Here is a 20,379-nt window from a genome sequence, read left to right as displayed (position 1 = left end):
CAATGTTACCAGAATTGCTATAGGTCTACATATACAGCTCTACACTTCACAATTTTGAAGTGATGTCATAGCTGCTCTGAGGTAGTCATCGCTACACTCTTGTCATGTGATTAAGCACTGGAAGTGAAAACCAACCGAATTTAATCTAGGCGAGATAGGCCTTGAACAAGATTTTAGCGTGTATAATGAAAAATATAGCTTTTAGGTAAGATTTTTTTTTTTGAAAAGTAATCAGAACGTGCCTCACCTCCAAACATGATAATATCATTGTCCTGTAGAACTTTAAACCTTAGAAACCGACAAAATTCAGCATTTCTCCAATTTAGCTCCATGTTGTTTATTACTTCGTAGTCCTTGCGAGGAACTGGTTGACCCGTATCAGTATAATGGCTCGGGTGGGGCGGCTTACATGCACAACTTTCGGTATATAAATGCATATACATTCCGCTTTTCCACCGCAATTTCCATAAATAAAACCCCATAATCTAATCGTTATAGTCACGTGACGAAGAACTGGAGATGAAAACAAATCGAATTCAATCCAGGTCAGATAGGCCTTGAATAAGATTTAAGCATGTAGAATGAAAAATATAGATTTTGGGTAATATTTTTTTGGGAAAAGTATCAGAATGTGCCTAACCTTCAAATATGATAATTTTATTGTTCTGTAGAACTTTAAACCTTAGAAGCCGGGAAAAATTCAGCATTTCTCCAATTTAGCTCCATGTTATTTATTACCTCCGTTCTGCAACAATTTAGGCACATCACATACACCCTAAGGATTCCTTCGTCGTCATACGACTGAAAAATTGTTGAGTCCGACATTAAACCCCAAGCACTCATTTCTTGCGAGGAATCCGGATACTCAAAGCTATGAATAACATACAGAACGTTAGTTACGAAGTAGGGTAACTCCCATCCAGCACAGCTGCACGAGTTACGGAAACAGCCCAAGATGTGTCGGATTGACGATAAGGAACATTTACCGCTATCCACACGCCCATTAAATCTTCCCTGGCATATGTAGGCCTAACTGACGAACTTTCCTATGTGTAACACACAAATTCACCTACAGAGCAGACTTTTTATGTACATGTAGGTTTATGTCATACAAACTTACGGAAGGCCACTGATTTTCATGAGTTTTTCATGTAAGATCAAGCATCAAAACGGAATCATATTATATATTATATATACCAACACTGCTAACTACTTCATTGTTTCGTTTCATTTTTTTTTTCGAATGATGTCATCCAGTTACTCCCGAAAAGAAAAGCAATAGTGAATGATGACACATCTATGCTTGCCTTCACGATTTCCCTGAATTGATCATTGATTTTATGTTTTCCATATTATTTCGGCAATATCAGATAGGCCTAAAGGTTTCTCCATCTGAAGAGCAGGACTCAGTGTCAACACGTAGCGCTGCATAACTGGAACGCCTTTGCCAAAGACAACAGCTACGACATCCTTGGCCACCCTGTCAGAGTATTTGGCAAGACGGTTAATTTGTTATAAGAGGCAATACCGCAGATTTTCGGTCAAAAATCCATACTCGTTAATAAAATTTTCTGTATTTACCACGAATGGTTTAAGTTATCGGCGTCCAAGTAAATATCAGATTCGTACATGAACTATTTATAGCATTAAATTGAATCTAAAAGTTTGAAAAAAGATTTAATGCGACCCGCTTTACGAATTTTATGAACTTTATTAAAGACTTTGAACGGTATCATGCACGTGCAGAGACGAGGCTTTATTTTACATTATTCTAAAATAATAAAAAATGTTGTTGTTTTTTTGCCAAAAATCTCCGGTATAGCTTCTTGAAGTATTAAAGTATGGCTCAGACATGAACTCTGGAACATTCATGATTGGTACCAGGGATTTTTATGTTTGCGTAGCAATATATCAGTAGAAACAGATATTCTTCAAACTGATGAGTTTTTCTTTTTATTAGATGACACTCAGTAGCAGTAGCGTTCGTGCACCTGCAAAAAGAGCTCTTAGATGCATTTTCATAAACTATGTTCTTCCAGGAAAACACACCCACTTTATTTAGTTGAATGTGGGGATGAACCGCCCAATGAAGTTAGCAAAGTACATAAAGTGCAATCTATACCTGCGGGGCGAGAAAAAATATTATGCAAAAAAACAACCAAATCAAACGACAATCTCGTGGCCTCAGAAACTTAAACGCAATGTTGTTCAAGAAAGAAGTTCCTAGAGGACACCAGCTGCAATTGCGCGACTGTCCGCTTTCAAGGACGCGAAAATCACCCAAAACATGTTAGATCCAAGTCTGAACTTTACAGGATCGATCAAGTGGGCATCCGACTTCAAAAAGAGCACTGGTGTGAAAAAAAAATCTTTTGTGGATGTATGGCAATTTTTAGAGAGACAAACGTATTTGTGATTGTATTTTATTTATTTATTTCATTTGTGTTTTACGCCGTACGCCGTAATATTTCACTTATACGACGGGGCCAGCATTATGGTGGGAAGAAAGCGGGCAATGTCCGGGGGGTGGGGGTGGGATGCTGTAATACCTTCCCACGTACGACCGGAAAGGAAGCCAGCATGAGTTGGGCTTGAACTCACACGGACCGCATTGGTGGGATGCTCATGGGTTATTTCGCCGCGCTTGCGACGCGTGCGTGCTTGCATTTTTTCTTCAAAGCCAACATACTGTTCTGGTATACGAGCGTTTTGAGGAGTTAATGACATCACCCATCATAAAAATAGGTCGTTTTCACATGTGTGTTTTGGACTAGAAGTTCTATTCTATAATCCATAACACTCGTGCATGCGGGTACTAAGGCTGTACGGATACATTACTACACATCTGTGAACGTTTCATTATCATTCGAGCCGCTATCCGCATTCTTCAGCTCTTCAATGCGTTTCTGAAAGGACACCTGGCTCAGACAGAATGTGAGCGAAGTACATATGGAATGGTTATAGCCTTGAAGTATTAAATGGCGCGAGATTCGCTTCCTCAAGGACCGCAACGACTGGACGCTATAATCTCTGCCGTCGTTCTGTTTAATGGTGGAAAAGAATTCAGAGAGCCGAAGGTCCAGCTCGGACGGAGACATCTTCTCCGGGTAGGTGGTAGGATAATTGTTGACGTGTAGCCATTTCCTGAAAATGTTGACGGCACTGCGCATATTCGTGGATGTTCTTTGTTGAGGGCGTGTTGGAGATTGCGGCGACAGACATTCCCAGTGAGACGGCTCCGACACTAAAGGCTGCTCATCTTCTACCACACAATCCAAAGTGTCCACGAGAAATTCTGGGAAATACAAAAATAAACCTTGACAAAACATTATAATTAGCCAGTCAGTATATGACACTTCCGCCGGGAAAATATGTTACTGTGAGATAAATTGCCACACAGAGTATGTGGTTATGTCTCAGGGTTCACAGAGGTATATGAAAATGAAATTCAAGGAGTTTTCAAGGAGTTTTTTGTTATTTTTAAGGCTAGTTTAAACATACCATGGTGCAAATTACAGACTATATTTTAAGTCTGAATTATAGATGCTTTAATTTGCTTGCATGTATATTGAACAGTACGCTTGCTTTTGCAAGAAATATCTGCCGTTCACCTCTGTAATGCGACACATTCTTTGACCCGGCCTTGGTTCAGTCAAAATAATGAACGCCATATATCATTATGCAGGGCTTCCTCTGGGTCAGTATTTTTTTTAGCCAGTCACTTTAGCTACTCATCAGATTTTGTAGTAAATACTATTTTTCTTTAGCCATACTTCCTTGGCGGCCATGACTCTTGTAGGTCTCCTTCTGTAATTCGTTTTTATCTGCCTTGGTGTAGCCGCTAGAATCAGTTTGGTCTCTTCCAGCTATATCTGGAGTTTATCAAACGTTACAATTAGAACAATTGCCCTCAAAATAATGGGCCAATGCTTGACAGCATGTTTCCGTTTTGTGAGAAAAAAAAATCAATCCTTTTTTTCAGCCTATCTGTAGGATCCTAGTAATATGTAATTTCCTCTATCAGAAAAATTTATTACGACATTAATTTGTAAATTCAGTTTATTTAAATGCAAGATTATGATCAGTACATTGGAGTAACACAGTCCGACAGGAGAAAACCAGATGACGTACACATTTAAGTAACGGCACAAATGCTGAAACATTTAATTTACTTCGAATCCAAAAAAACTAGTTTATTAAGTGGAAAAGTTTAAAATTTCCATGGGAGGTAAGTTCATTTATAGGTGTAACTCTACCATGATTTATTTCCCTTGATAATTTTTTTTTTCACAATTGGCGATGAAAGGCACCCCCCAAAATGCCGTGATTCTCATTTGTTATTTAACAAAAATGATTTCAAGCGTTATTTAATGTAAGTCAACTTGCAACAATGCTGAGCCCCCTTTGTAGATTTCTGTCAAATAATCGCCATACAACATACACTCGTGTTGTCAAGTAATCGCCATACAACATACAATCGTGTTGTTGTTTCGCCGAGATGAGGCCGTTTGAAATGAAAATAAGTGGATTATTTTAATAAGAAAAATTGCGAAAATCTGCTTAAAACCCCAGAAAACTCTCATGGTAGATTTTGTATAACGTTTATATTTTTTCTTAAGTAAATAAATTTGTCGCCAAAAACATTCGCATTTTTTCAAATTTTATCGCCATTTCAAAAAATTGTTCTAAATTTGCGACAATGACGAGTGCCAGCGGAAGCCCTGATTATGGGAGAATAATCAGCGAGCTCCCGATATACAGACTTGGCGGTCAGCAGACCATATTTAAGTTCGGGACAAACTATGATTCTCAAGGAGTTTCCAGGGGTATTTGTCTTTTTTAAAGACTTTCAAGTACTTGAAAATGAAATTGTATTTTTCATGGAGTTTCAGGGACTGTGCGACCCTGTGTCTTAAAGAGGAAGGCGTGAGCCAATTTCAGCCTTACTAGATTACGTAAAGTGAGGAAAATCAATCGCAACCACCCCTTGACCTCAAGCCACTTTATAAGACCTTGACATCTGACCTTGAGAACAAGATATCGCGTTCACAAGGTCAGATGTGACAGACAGGCACACGGAGTGCAATTTTACTACGTTTCTGCAGAAACTAATTTTGAAATAAATACCCGTCTTGAAACAAAAACCACTGACCAGTTTTGGAAACATCCTGCTGACTACATGAAATAAAAATTTACCAATTTTGAGATAAAACATGCACTTCCATCGTACCAGGCCAATTTTTTTTTTCGTAAGTGGAACTTACTTCAAAACAGGTCAATTTTTACATCAAAAGCAGTCAGCAGGGTTAGTTCAAAACTGGTCAATTTTTACATCAAAAGCAGTCAGCAGGATTATTTCAAAACAGGTCAATTTTTACATCAAAAGCAGTCAGCAGGATTATTTCAAAACTGGTCAATTTTTACATCAAAAGTAGTCAGCAGGATTATTTCAAAACTGGGTCAATTTTTACTTCAGAAGCCGATTTATTTCAACAGTGTGGCCTATGCACTCCTCCCATCACCAAAGTAATGGATAAAATAAGGAATTCACCTGTCTCCAAGGGCGTGCCAAGTTATTAGACTTTGATTGTTGATTTTGATTGGTGTTTTGCGCGGTACTCAAGAATACTTCACTTATACAAGGACGGCCAGCATTATGGTAGGTGGAAACTGGGCAGAGCCGGGGGGAAACCCACGACCATCCGCAGGTAGCTGGCAGACCTTCCCACGTATGGACCGAGAGGTCATTACGCTGCGCTTAGTGCACTAACCAACTGAGCCCCAATTTATTAGACGTAGCTGCTCTAATCTGGGGATCACTGCCACTGACAACTCTAAGCAACGGCATTATAACTTTGGCTACATTGTACTACTAGGGTTCCATCTCTGTAATCTTTGGGGCTGATTCTTCAAAGTCGCATTTGACTAATGTAATTTTTTAGTAAACATTTCATTTTTGACCACTGGAAATAAAACTGGGAACACCGAACAACCCACCATTGCCATTTCTCAAGTTTTGGCTGAATGTAACATTTAGCATTTGATAATTTATAACATTTTCCTACATGCTTGATCGTGTCCAGAATGACCCTTGCTGACCTTTCTAAAACTACAACGTATGATGATTATGAATTAAGGTTCAACTGAAAACTGTGTGTAAAAATACTTCATTTAGTCTTTCAGATTTTTCAATAGTGTTGAAAGGCATTCCAATATTTGAATACTGTGGTGGGCTTTAAGAGCTATACTGACCATATCTAGGAACTGTGGCATCACGTCACCTTTTTACCTGATCTTCACCAGAAGAAAGAAATTTTTGGGAACATTATTTCAGTAATCTTTTACTCATTGGTAAAGAAAGTTATTCCAACACTCAGTGCTTCTACCACATCTTTTCAGGTTTATATGTAGATGTACATCAAGCCAGGAAATAATTTTAAAGTTGGTCCTGACATCATGGCAAATCTTCGAACTATTTACATATTTAAAAAAATTAACCCCTTTATTTACATGACAGTTTTGTTCTGTACCAACATGTTAGTCCCTAGTCAAAATACTATTTGGAGCAGGACATTGTCCTTGTATGCTCCTTATTGACAGGCTTCAGGTAAATTTTTAAGGATGTTAAGGATGTGATTGTTAAGAAATGTATTGCTTTCTGTTGGTATCCAAATCAATGTTGTGTTAGTCCAAACTTTGCATCGTTTTGTAAAAATAAAAAAAGAAAGTCCTTAAGAATCACAACATACCAAAGTACATGTATAACACTAATGAACACTTATTGGCAAAATAATAAAAATATGGAAAGATTTATTGCAAAATGACTGATTGATACTAAAATGACTGACTGATACTAAATATGACTACATGAATGCTGCGCAATTTGGAACTTAGAAACTACTGACACATGAGCACTTCGCTTCATGTGGCATATATATATATATATATATATATATATATATATATATATATTTGTGCAGATATTTGTGCAGATGTCTGAGATCTGCTCTGAAAACATGAAATGTATGATACCATGGGTTTTTCTCATTCAACATACATGTACATAAAGAACAGGCAGTCATGGTAGAGCACTAGTCTGCAAAACAACATAAAAAAAGAAACGGCAGTCTACAGAGTTATCATGGAGAATAAAAGACTGAGTGATTGATTTATTGATTTGAAGTCTGATGCCGTAATCGAGAATCAGTCAGTGTGACGCATGTCAGTTACCAGACAACCACAATCACATTCATGGAAGAGAAATTGAGTCCAAAGAAGATTCAAGATTTCTTGAAACTGGCAGATGTATATCGTCTCTACTCCTACATATTCCTATCCTTGATCCTCTTTTCTAACCTAATAAAATGGGTTAAAACTGAAAAATGGAAGTTGCTATTGGCTGCAATGACAACACATTACACATCAATGACCTACAAGTACCCCAAGTAGAGTAACACAGATAAAGATTGCCTCTTTCAATTCTTGAAAACCCTCAATGATGAAAGTCTAAGACTACTCTTACTTGAAGTATTAAAGCAAAAGAAAGCTAAAATATAAATTAAGGTTCATCAAACAGACAAGTGAAATCTGTGCGTAAAAATACTTTCATTTAGTCTTTCAGATTTTTTTAATAGTGCTGAAAGGCATTCAAATATTTGAATACTATGGTGGGCTTTAAGAGCCATACTGACTGTATCTAGGAACTCTGGAGTCACATCACCTTTTTTCCTGATGTTCACCACAAGAAACAAATTTTTGGGAACATTATTTCAGTAATCTTTTACTCATGGGTAAAGAAAGTTAACACTCGGCATCATCGTTAGAGTTGGAAAAATTTCCTGTGACGTCAGAGTTCCTAAAGTCTGATAGTGTGGTCCATAAAGCCCACCTTAGAATTCAAATGTTGGAACATATTTAACGCCTTCAAAAAAATTTTAAAAATTAAATGAAAGTATATGTGTATATAGTTATGTATAGTTTTAAGCGGTCTATCTAGTAATGCCTACTTTGATTTTTTAGCGGTCTTTTCCTTTAAGGAAACAATTTCATAGGTTAAAACTTCCTTCACAATTTTATCGTGGTAAACTTTTTGAAGTTCAGACTAAGTCTGACATAAGTCTAAGACCACTTCATGACTCCTGACATGAAGTCTAAGTCTGTACAAAATTTTAGGCAGCTTCAAGATCCTGGAGTCAAAGGTGAAGTTGTAGAAACAATATTAGGCCTAGGCACATGCATTTAACACATAAAGAGACAATTATGGTGATTCTTGGCATGCTGGTATTCCTGGTAAAAGGTTATTTTATTTGTTAAAGAGGCTATTCGAGAGATTTTGTAAAAAATTTGATCAGCAGAAATCCAATAAAATTTTTACCCTTATTTAAGAATTGCCAAAATAATAACCTTTCACAAAATATCAGCCTTGTATTTTTTTGTGCTACCATTCAAAATTAGAAATAAAGTTCTGAAAGTTCATAAAGTGGGTCGTATTATAACTTTTTCAAACTAGGAATTATCTTTACACTATAAACAGTACAGGTACGAGTCTGATGTTTACTGAAAGGCAATAATTTACGTTAAGTATTCTTGGTAAATACACAAAGTTTGATTTGATCAGCATATATAGCTTTTTTTTTGGCCAGAAATCTCTGCTATAGCCATTTGAATTTGTCACTTACAAAATGGTGGTTAGTTTCATAGATGCAGCTCTCTGCGTACAACCATGCACTTCTGACAGGGTACTGACGAGCTAGTCTCCCTACAAAATGAACGGTCATGAGATGATGGATTTATATGATGAAATGATAATATTCTGGAATGTTTGTTATGGATATAAGTTTTGACTTTGGTACTGGTACCCTGTTGTGTGCTTGTCACCTAATCCTGTCTATGGATTGTGTGTCTGAGATTCTTTGGACTAGCCCACCAGGCAAGGTCTACAGATCCAGTCTGCTGGAGTCTGTTTAGCACTTTGTTTTTGGTTTAAGCACGCAGTAAAGCAGTAGTTCATATCCCCCACACTCCCAGACACCTTGCAGACTTTTTTGGGATAAACATCTTGAACGCTGTCCAGACTTCAACTGTCCAGCAGTTTGTTTTTGGTTCCAGCAAGCATTGACCAATAGCTCATAACACCACACCTTTATCACTTTATCTTATCTGATCAGTCCTCCAGAGGATGACCAATTGGGGGATGACCATCTTGACCACTGTCCAGCAAATAGCTCATAGCAACGTAGTGTCATCACCCTCACTGTTATGATCAGATGGCCAAAGACCTTGCTGACCAGCAGTTGTATGAACATCTTGACCACTGTCCAGTTCCTGATGATCAACTAATGCTTGACCCTGAGATGAAGCATCCTCAGCTTGGCTAATGTCTGTCTGATTTTCGAAACTAAACGAACTGTCTCTGATATGACGGGTCTCTTTGCCAGAAAGTAGGTTACTGAGTTCAATAAACTTCATGCGAAAAGCCACCTGGCATTTGTTGAAGCTGGCTGAGGTGGTTATGGAATGAGGGTAGCCGTTCTCTTTCAGGTGGAAGTCCAGAAATTTCCGTAATGAGTTCAGCGAGCTTGGGTGGTAGTCCGATCCATTTTTCCGCTTGATCGTGGAGAAGAAATCCACCAGGTAAGAGTCCAATTCGGGCGGGGGAATGGTTTCGATTTCACGATAATCATTGTACCTGGTCAGCCAGGTGCGCAGTGTTCTAACGGCACATTTAGTGTTCTTGTGGGTTGAGCGCGGTTTGATCAGACTCATCCGTGATGACCACCTCACTCTCTGCTGACCTAGGCTCGAATCTACGCCCTGTGCCCACATGGCAGGAACACGCCCCTCGGCTGCATACCTTAACATCATCTCCCTATGTGCCACCACACTCTCCACCACGTCCAGCTCATGATCCATAATCTCCACAACTTCCACATCTGGTGCGTGTCTTCCTTCCACATCCACATCCACGTTCGGACCTTTGGTCCACTGAGTGTCAGTTTCAGGTCCGTTTCTCCAGTCAGATCCTCGCGCAACTGACAAGAAAAATAAATGCACATCTCTTGGATAAGGTGGTCCCAATATTCTGAATACATGTAGTCATTTGTTCAATCGTCAATGTTCTAATGTTGCCAGCAACAAATCCAGGACTCTAACCCCTTTCAATGAACATTATAAGTTCATAAATCCAACAGTTTGTCAGTAACCTTGTGCTGACAAGTCATGAAAATCTTATATCTCTCTTGCCACATGCACAAGTAATCCATGCAAAACATTTTCTTACGCAATCTGAAGAAGACCTGTCTTAAAACTAAAACGCACCTGTATATGAATGTGCCCACCTACAAGTACATAATGTACGTGTACGGCAATTCATGTTTATTATTGTTTTAGAAAAACGTATGTATTGTACAGTGTACATGTACTTCACCTTGTACAATGTATTTATAATATACAAGTAAAAATGTAGTCAAACATTTACTGAGGCATAAGTATTAATGTCATACACAAATGTGCATCTGAACACCTCTGTATGAAGAGAGTGGCATCAGCATTACTCTCTAGATACACCCCAGACCATTCAAATCTACTGACCTGAACACCTCTGTATGAAGAGAGAGGGATCAACATTACTCTCTAGATACACCACAGACCATTCAAATCTACTGACCTGAACACCTCTGTATGAAGAGAGTGGCATCAGCATTACTCTCTAGATACACCCCAGACCATTCAAATCTACTGACCTGAACACCTCTGTATGAAGAGAGCGGGATCAACATTACTCTCTAGATACACCACAGACCATTCAAATCTACTGACCTGAACACCTCTGTATGAAGAGAGTGGGATCAACATTACTCTCTAGATACACCCCAGACCATTCAAATCTACTGACCTGAACTCCTCTGTATGAAGAGAGCGGGATCAACATTACTCTCTAGATACACCACAGACCATTCAAATCTACTGACCTGAACACCTCTGTATGAAGAGAGTGGGATCAACATTACTCTCTAGATACACCCCAGACCATTCAAATCTGCTGACCTGAACACCTCTGTATGAAGAGAGCGGGATCAACATTACTCTCTAGATACACCACAGACCATTCAAATCTACTGACCTGAACACCTCTGCATGAAGAGAGTGGGATCAACATTACTCCCTAGATACACCCCAGACCATTCAAATCTACTGACCTGAACACCTCTGTATGAAGAGAGCGGGATCAACATTACTCTCTAGATACACCACAGACCATTCAAATCTACTGACCTGAACACCTCTGCATGAAGAGAGTGGGATCAACATTACTCCCTAGATACACCCCAGACCATTCAAATCTACTGACCTGAACACCTCTGTATGAAGACAGCAGGATCAACATTACTCTCTAGATACACCCCAGACCATTCAAATCTACTGACCTGAACACCTCTGTATGAAGACAGCAGGATCAACATTACTCCCTAGATACACCCCAGACCATTCAAATCTACTGACCTGAATACCTCTGTATGAAGAGAGTGGAATCAACATCACTCTCTAGATACACCCCAGACCATTCAAATCTACTGACCTGAACACCTCTGTATGAAGACAGCATGATCAACATTACTCTCTAGATACACCACAGACCATTCAAATCTACTGACCTGAACACCTCTGTATGAAGAGAGCGGGATCAACATTACTCTCTAGATACACCACAAACCATTCAAATCTACTGACCTGAACACCTCTGTATGAAGAGAGTGGGATCAACATTAAAATATAATTTACATACTGAATGGTGTTAATAATACCTCCTAGTCAATACTACTAATTGATTCATACAAAGGTGGTCAGCTTAATGGGTATAGGAAACGGTGTGCATTTCTGATGTCTTCCTTTCTGATGTGTGCATTTCTGATGTGTACATTTCTGATGTGTACATTTCTGATCTATACATTTCTGATGTTTACATTCTCGGGGTCTACATGTACCTGAAGCATGCCTAGGTGACAATTAAGCTGTAGTGACCACCATTTGGATTGTTTAAATAGATCTATGCTGTTTTGCATAAACTTTGCTATGTATAGGCCACTGGCCATTCGTCAATGTCAAACGTGACCTCTGACCTCACCAAATAAATACATGTATACATGAGGGCGAATTCTGCGTTTTGCGGTCAGAAAGTTTATTAGTTGCAGCTCAAAGGCTGATTTTAAAACTGCTCAGCAGGATCATAACATGCCAGTCATGCTTTCCAACTTACTTGTTGCTAATGTGCTAGGATCATGAAGCTATCTTTTACTTACAGACTTAGTCTTAATTACAAAACAGTTTACTGCACTAAAATTGTAACTGTTAACTGTTACAGTGAGGCAGCACCATACACATTAATGGCAATGAATGAATGAGCAAATGAAAACACCCCTTTGGAGAAGTGACAAGACCCATATATTTTGTCCCCCTTAAACATGTACAACACTTGACTAATGTTACTTGGATCAAGTAACCTTTGTCCAGTATTACAATCACAGAGTTTGATAATATGAGTTTTAAGACTTTCTTTGAAGATGAGTTTTCAAAAGTGTCATGTACCTATTTACAGGCTTAGGTTAGGGTTTAATACCACACTGGCAGAGCATTAATGATTATCAACACATGAATATTTCAGCCATATCAGAACCAGCAAACAGTGATGTCTGTCAACATGAGAATGGCAACATCCAAAAATTATTTTGAAAAAAAAAAAAAAAAAAAAAACAACAACAATCAGTTAAAAATTCAAAATATATACTGTAGTTTGCATAGCTTTTCATGTTAAAAAACACCCTTAATTTGTATTTCACTACAGCTTCACCACCAACACTGTGCAAGTATAAAACTCACCCCAGAGCATAACCCCACGTGGAATAAAAATATGTTTAAATATAAACCTATTTTGTTCTGCAGGCCAACACCGCAAAGCTTTACTTTGGTCGCCCTTTACAAGGAGCCTGCCTAGAGGGTTGACGTCATATTCCTTTATCCACGGGTTATTTGCACTGAGACAAGCTTGAAACACTTTGAGTACGGTAGACACAAACAATATATGTATTATCTATGAAAAAAAAACATATGCAATCAAATTAATTTTAATTACAAATTAAACTGAAAATTTTGAAACATTCCATGTATGTTCAAGTCTCCCTTTACCTGTTTGATTAGGATCTGTTGAATCTGACATCCTGCCAGAGTTATGCCCCCTTAGCTGACCTTCCTCTTTTGATGATGGCTCAACACTTGCATTGTTGACTCCTATAACTGACAACAAACTCTGTGTTGAATCGTGGCCAGCAGAAAAATTATTCTTCGACGCTAAAGACAGTCTTCTTGTTTTCGCATCAGAATGAGCTAGTGAAATGGATCGCTCTTCTGCATTTGAAAATGATCGTTTTCTGGAATGCAGCATTGTTGGAGAAAGTCTGTTTACATCGGAACCCAAATACCCAGTGAGTGCTTCAGAAGATTCCCCTGTTGCCAGTCTTTGTTCTGAGCTGTTGTTGTGAGATATACCCATGTGACCACTACCATTGTTCGAGTGGAGACTCACTGGAAAAACACGGTCACAGTCTGATGGTTCGTCTTTAACAGAAATTTCATACTCCCCGTCAATGACACGCGCTCTGCTAGCCATGTCCCTGTTTGTCTGGACATCGCGTGGTTCAGGTTGCACACGTCGAGCTGAGTTGCTGATGCCATGATGTTTGTGTCTAGCATTTCTACTGGCCAGTAAAAGGTCATTTCCCTCTAACACTGGATCTGATTGGACAGGTTTGGGTTGTTTCAACCCCTTCAGCCATGTTGGATCTGGAGTTGTTCCTGAGCAGTCTACAAATAGGCAAAGTATGGAGGTCAAAAAGCAGTTCATGAAAAACAAATCTTTTAACTTATTTATTTATTTTTTTTGATTGAAGTTTCACTCCGTACTCGATAATGTTTTACATATACCACAACAGCCAGCATTATGGCAGGAGGAAACCTGGCACATCCTGGGTGAAATCCACAACCAACTGCAGGCTGCTATTATGTAGACTTTCACACGGACAACTGGAGATGGAGCAGGCATGAGCTGAATTTGAACTCACATCGACTGCATTGGTGAGAGGCTAATGGGTCAAAGACAGCTCTGTGTAATGGCTGAAGGGAAGTGCTAATTTAATCATCAAATCATCCCTCGAATGTACACATATCATATAACATTTTCCTTAGAACTTGATAATACAGTTCATACCCTTTTTGTTTTGTAGTCTACAGGATGATCAACATATATATTATATTCAGTGACAATTCCATGTGATTGTTCTGACATAAACAAGATAGCAACACCATAATATGGATGCCATACAAACATGTAGGTATTTATGGGTTTATATATTAATAGTTTTCTCCGATAATCATGCCAGCTAAAGTGTCAATTCAAAATCACCTATATATCAAAAACTGGTGATAACGAGGAATGACATACTTGTCTGTTTCAGGGCACCAAGACGACCAAAATATATTTAGCCTTACATGCATGTATGTGTGCAGGTACCCTTCATGAACTTACAGCTAAATGTATGTGTGCATGTTCCCTTCGTGAACTTACAGGTAAATGTATGTGTGCATGTTCCCTTCGTGAACTTACAGGTAAATGTATGTGTGCATGTTCCCTTCATGAACTTACAGGCAAATGTATGTGTGCATGTTCCCTTCATGAACTTACATGCATATGTATGTGTGCATGTTCCCTTCATGAACTTACAGGTAAATGTATGTGTGCATGTTCCCTTCATGAACTTACAGGCAAATGTATGTGTGCATGTTCCCTTCGTGAACTTACATGCATATGTATGTGTGCATGTTCCCTTCATGAACTTACAGCTAAATGTATGGGTGCATGTTCCCTTTGTGAACTTACAGGCAAATGTATGTGTGCATGTTCCCTTCATGAACTTACAGGTAAATGTATGTGTGCATGTTCCCTTCATGGACTTACAGGTAAATGCATGTGTGCAAGTACCCTTCATGAACTTACAGGCAAATGTATGTGTGCATGTTCCCTTCATGAACTTACAGGTAAATGCATGTGTGCATGTTCCCTTCGTGAACTTACAGGCAAATGCATGTGTGCATGTTCCCTTCGTGAACTTACAGGCAAATGCATGTGTGCATGTTCCCTTCATGAACTTACAGGTAAATGTATGGGTGCATGTTCCCTTCGTGAACTTACAGGCAAATGCATGTGTGCATTTTCCCTTCATGAACTTACAGGTAAATGCATGTGTGCATGTTCCCTTCATGAACTTACAGGCATCTGTATGTGCACATGTTCCCTTCATGAACTTACAGGCAAATGTATGTGTGCATGTACCCTTCATGAACTTACAGGCAAATGTATGTGTGCATGTTCCCTTCGTGAACTTACAAGTAAATGTATGTGTGCATGTACCCTTCATGAACTTACAGGTAAATGTATGTGTGCATGTACCCTTCATGAACTTACAGGTAAATGTATGTGTGCATGTACCCTTCATGAACTTACAGGTAAATGTATGTGTGCATGTTCTCTTCATGAACTTACAGGTAAATGTATGTGTGCATGTACCCTTCATGAACTTACAGGTAAATGTATGTGTGCATGTTCTCTTCATGAACTTACAAGTAAATGTAATTGGGTTGAGGTACTAAAAAATACCCATAGGTACACTCCATAGATAGATCAGTTTTAAAGAGAAAAATGTGTGGTATCTACATGTACCACACAACATGTATTTAAACTGTGCCACAAGAAACAAATCAAACCCAACACAGATAGATATAGACATACCATACACACAGTATTACCTAATGATATTGCTCCTTTAGCTTTGTACTCTGCTATCCTCAAGTCCACCCAAACAGCAAACTGTGACAAGATATCCGGTTCACTGCAGAGTTCTCCAATAATGCAAGCAAATTTGTTCTGCACTCTCTCCAATGTCACTCCCATTGCAAATCTGCCTTATTAAAGCCAAGGTGACTGGTGATACAACTGTTCTTAACAGATTAAGGAATGCACTTCTGCTTTACACTGACTGTATTATCTGTGAAAGAAAGTTTTAAGGATTGAAACTTGAGTTGACAAAAAAGAAAGGTGGGCATTTACTAATACATTTTATAAATTTTACAATTCAATACTGAAAACGAACAGGCAGAACATAGTTCCATTACTGGTACATTAAAACTGGAGATCTACTTGTATTTTCATGTGTCTGCAATTTATGAAATTTACCTCAGACAGATAAAAATAAAAAATAAAAATTGAATCACAGGCCCTTGTATGGGTTAACAGTCTTGGTTATAATTTATAGTGTATATACTAAGTCTGCCTGATGGTAAACAAATCGCATCATACCTGGGCCTGTTTGACTGATACACAGGCCTGATACTGAAGTAATCTTAGTTGTAGAATGTAACTCTGAAATCGACCAACATCAGACATTGGGAGAGTTACGGAGAATAACTGCTTCCAATATGTCGGATTGACGGAAAGCCACATTTACATCATCTTCACACACACATTAAATCTTCCCTAGCATAAATCGATGTCAACCGAGTGGTCCCCACAATCAACTAACTTGTTATGAGTCTCGCCACACCAAAAATGATCCATGACAACTGCACAAATTCACAAAATAAATACATTTTCAGACACTACATCGAGTGTGGCCACCATCTCGTTCTGATAGTTGTTCATAAAAGTCACGTGATCGATGCAAGCGCAAAAAACAATAAGGTCGTCAAAGGGAGAAAATAACTATGGAAATCACTAAAGTAACACAAAGCAAATCTATTCCTCCATTTGGTTGGTTCACTCTCCCTGTCGTCAGATGGCGTTAATCGCTTCAGCCTCGTTTGTTCTCACAATTGATCAAAATGGTGAGAGACGGCTTATAGCTACAGTGAGAAGGGCCTGAAAATGTATTTATTTTGTGAATTTATGCCATTGTCATGGATCATTTTTGGTTTGGCAAGACTCAGAACTGGTTAGTTGATTATGGGACCACTCAGCTGACATCGATTTACGCTAGGGAAGATTTAATGAGCACGAGAAGATGCTGTAAATGTGGCTTACCGTCGATCCAACACATTAGAAGCACGTATTCTCCGTAACCCTCCCAACAATTTGTGTTTGTGTTGTTTACAGAGTTACATTCTGCAACTAAAGTAATTTACGTTAATCAGAACGTAATCATTATGACTCTGAATACCACATGCTACTATACACTCGCCACAGCTCAGCTCAGCAAAGTGGCCATTGAAGTTTGAGGTTTGTACATCTGTAATAATTTTAAATGGCAACATTTCAAAGCAACACGTTCTAGGCCTACTTCGTATTTTCAATTTTTCTTCGGCACGAATAGGGCTGAAATATTGCCGATGTGGCGCTAAGCCATAATCATTCATTCATTCAATTTTTCTCTTGTTTTTACTAAAAGTTACTGCAAATGTTACAACTGCGAATGGGTATGGTGACAAAAAAATTTACAATTTAAATTACATTAATTTAAAGTACACATGTACATTTTTAACTGTATAAATAAATCCGTGTTTTCAAGTTTAAGAGCTGATAAAAAGAGCCTAGACCGGACAAGGTTTTCGGCTCATTTGCCAGTTCTCGTAACAATTTACCCCTTTGATAGAAACTGTAATGAAATGGCCTCCGTCAACTGGGGAATTCACAGAATACAGAGCACGAACCAATATTGACAGACAGAACCGCCACAAAATCAACAACCATCATCAGTATACTATCCTGACCTCCAAATTAAGGAGAGTTCTACTTCCAGGGAGCATTCATTAGTTCAACATGGAAATACGTTGAAGCCGTTGCTGCTGTTGTTGTTTAGGCTCGATCACGTCGACCGACAGCAAATTCATAACATATAGGCCGGTATATGCTTTTGCTGTTTAAAATATATAAATCATCGTGTTTTGCCTAATGCATGCATGCATTATACGTACATAGATTTTATACATATACGTCGAAGAATTGCCAATGAAACAATTTGTCTATATATATATATATATATATATATATATATATATACGCACGCCAGGAGAGCCTTAACGAGAACGACATATTAAAATTTTATCTAGTAAGCTTCAGAATTAGAAACGTTAACTATATCTTTACACACCTTTAGTTATATGTAGATTTTTTTTTAAAATTCGTTACACTGACTTAAATGCATGTAGTCAAAGGTTTGGATAGTACGATGGGCTCAATGGACTATTCCGCACCTTTTTACTCTGGTTAACATTCTTTTGAACTTAAAGGACACAGAATGGACGCTGATTGGCTGATAATGGAGATAAGGTTTCCTGGGTTAAACCCTGCAGCTTTGGTCACGCTTGAATAAATCTACCACAACTAAAATTCAGCTTAGACTAGGCATAGGCTGGGCTTGCCTATATCTCACACCAGCAAATCAAACTCGATTCTGCGTCCCTTTAAACTATGTAGCCTAATGTGTGCCCGTGAACAAAAGAGCGAATGTGACATTAAATACTCTTATAGGGATAGGGAAAATCGATGTGACGTCACTGACATAGGCCTACATTATCAATATGTCCCATAGAGCTCATCTTCCAATTCAGACATTTGACTTTTTAATTCAGGAAACTAAAACCTAAAAAACAGAGATAAACGGTATTTTCAGAGAGTTTTTAACCCCCTTTCAACTGAAGCAGACTTCAGTTTTGATGTTAACAAACAGCCTCTCACCAATGTGGTCGCTTTGGGTTCCTCTCCGGCCGTAAGTGGGAAGGCCTGCCAGCAACCTGCAGATGGTCGTTGGTTTCCCCCGGGCTTTACCCGGTTTCCTCCCACTATAATGCTGGCCGGCGTAGCATAAGTGAAATATTCTTGAGTACGGCGTAAAACACCAAAGAAATAAATAAATTCGTGAATTCCGCCTATGACCCCATGCATATCTCTTCGTTTACTATTAGGATTGTGGGGCAAGCAATTTACAGGTTACAAGTTCCGTTTTCCATTGTTTTTAAAACATTGAAACATGTTCAGATTGAGACCCCATTCTTAAGAAATCTCATTCCACCACGAATACCATTACAGATAACTGCAAATCTGTATTTATTTGTACTAGCATCACGTCGAGCGGGTACTGCACTGCACTCCAAATACAAATCCCAAACCAAGAAGATTGATTTGACTGATCGATTGATTGATTGACTGACTCTTTGTTGTTAAACGCCATATTCAAGAATTTTTCACTTTTGCTAGGGTTAGTTTTTAAGCATGGAACAAGCCGCAGTGATCCGGGTAAACCACCGACCTTTGACAAGTAACAGACAAAATGCTATACAAGCATGTGACCTATAGGGCCTACAGATTTGCACACCGTATTGATTTATTTATGTATTTATTTATTTGATTAATGTTTTACGCCGTATTCAAGAATATTTCGCTTATACGACGGCGGCCAGCATTATGGTGGGAAGAAATCAGCCCGGAAAAAACCCACGATCATCCGCAGGTTAAAGCCAGACCTTCCCACGTACGGCCAGAGAGGAAGACACCATGAGCTGGACTTGAACTCACAGCGACCGCACTGGTGAGAGGCTTCTGGGTCATTACGCACACCGTATTGAAGGAAGCCAAGTGCTGGAATTCAACGAACGTAAGACTGCACAGGCTTCCACACTAACGCCGTTGACCGCTTTCTGTCATCAATGTTAATACGGACACTGAGAGTTTGTAAATCTACAAATGCGCTGTCGGCGGGCGGGTTTGAACCCGCTCCTGGAAGGGGATCTCATGTACATACACAAGTACTCAATGAGCAGCGCACCCTGACCCAAGAAGAAATCTGTATCCTTTTAACAGCAGCTTGGATGAGCTTGCTCAGCAATAAAGTTTTCTGCTCAAAATATGAACAAAATCTCCAGCAAATTTTATTTATTTATTTATTTGAGTTGTGATTTAGCGGCGTATAATTCACTTTAACAATGACGTTCAGCTTCATGGGTGGGGGGTTAACCTGGAGGCAACCACCGCCTGTAGGCAAATAACTGAGAAACTTTCGCACTATTGACATACAGATTTCCATTGCCAGAGCACATGTATCCAGTACAGACAAAATTGTGGAGAAAAAAACAAAGATTAATTTAAGATTTTACATCTTTTCAAAAAACCACTATTCTGTGCAATTTTCTGTTAGTGGGTACTTAATTCGTGGACTGACTGCCTTGTGCATTATGCCAGAGCCAGACGGAGAAGCGATGAATGGCGCTTCGGGTGTTACTACTGGTGTTGTCTTCAAAACGCTTCCTTCTGGGATAGTGCTTCTTAGGAAAACTGTTGTT

At 38.8% G+C, this 20,379-nt stretch overlaps 1 protein-coding gene across 1 annotated transcript; it reads right to left on the bottom strand.

Moving 5' to 3' along the window:
- Nucleotides 1–7,037: 7,037 nt before the first annotated feature.
- Nucleotides 7,038–17,797, bottom strand: LOC135463878 (uncharacterized). The gene is made up of 4 exons (XM_064741335.1): nucleotides 17,683–17,797; nucleotides 15,856–16,094; nucleotides 13,183–13,857; nucleotides 7,038–10,031 (listed from the first exon to the last, which is right to left on the bottom strand). Exons 2-4 carry the CDS (start codon nucleotides 15,998–16,000, stop codon nucleotides 9,226–9,228), a joined length of 1,626 nt encoding a protein of 541 aa, XP_064597405.1. The 5' UTR covers nucleotides 16,001–16,094; nucleotides 17,683–17,797; the 3' UTR covers nucleotides 7,038–9,225.
- Nucleotides 17,798–20,379: the final 2,582 nt, after the last annotated feature.

Source organism: Liolophura sinensis, chromosome 3 (assembly GCF_032854445.1).
Source record: "Liolophura sinensis isolate JHLJ2023 chromosome 3, CUHK_Ljap_v2, whole genome shotgun sequence".
Lineage (NCBI taxonomy): Eukaryota > Metazoa > Mollusca > Polyplacophora > Chitonida > Chitonidae > Liolophura > Liolophura sinensis.
This window is presented reverse-complemented; position numbering and strand designations above follow the sequence as displayed.

Bases quoted from the DNA above. Each gene is read 5' to 3' on its own strand.
- LOC135463878 (XM_064741335.1), bottom strand. From the start codon at position 16,000: ATGGGAGTGACATTGGAGAGAGTGCAGAACAAATTTGCTTGCATTATT. The intron at 13,858-15,855 runs GTAATACTGTGT...GCCTATTTGTAG, and splicing joins TAAAGGAGCAATATCATTAG to ACTGCTCAGGAACAACTCCA. The intron at 10,032-13,182 runs GTAAAGGGAGAC...TTTTCTTGTCAG, and splicing joins AACAGATCCTAATCAAACAG to TTGCGCGAGGATCTGACTGG.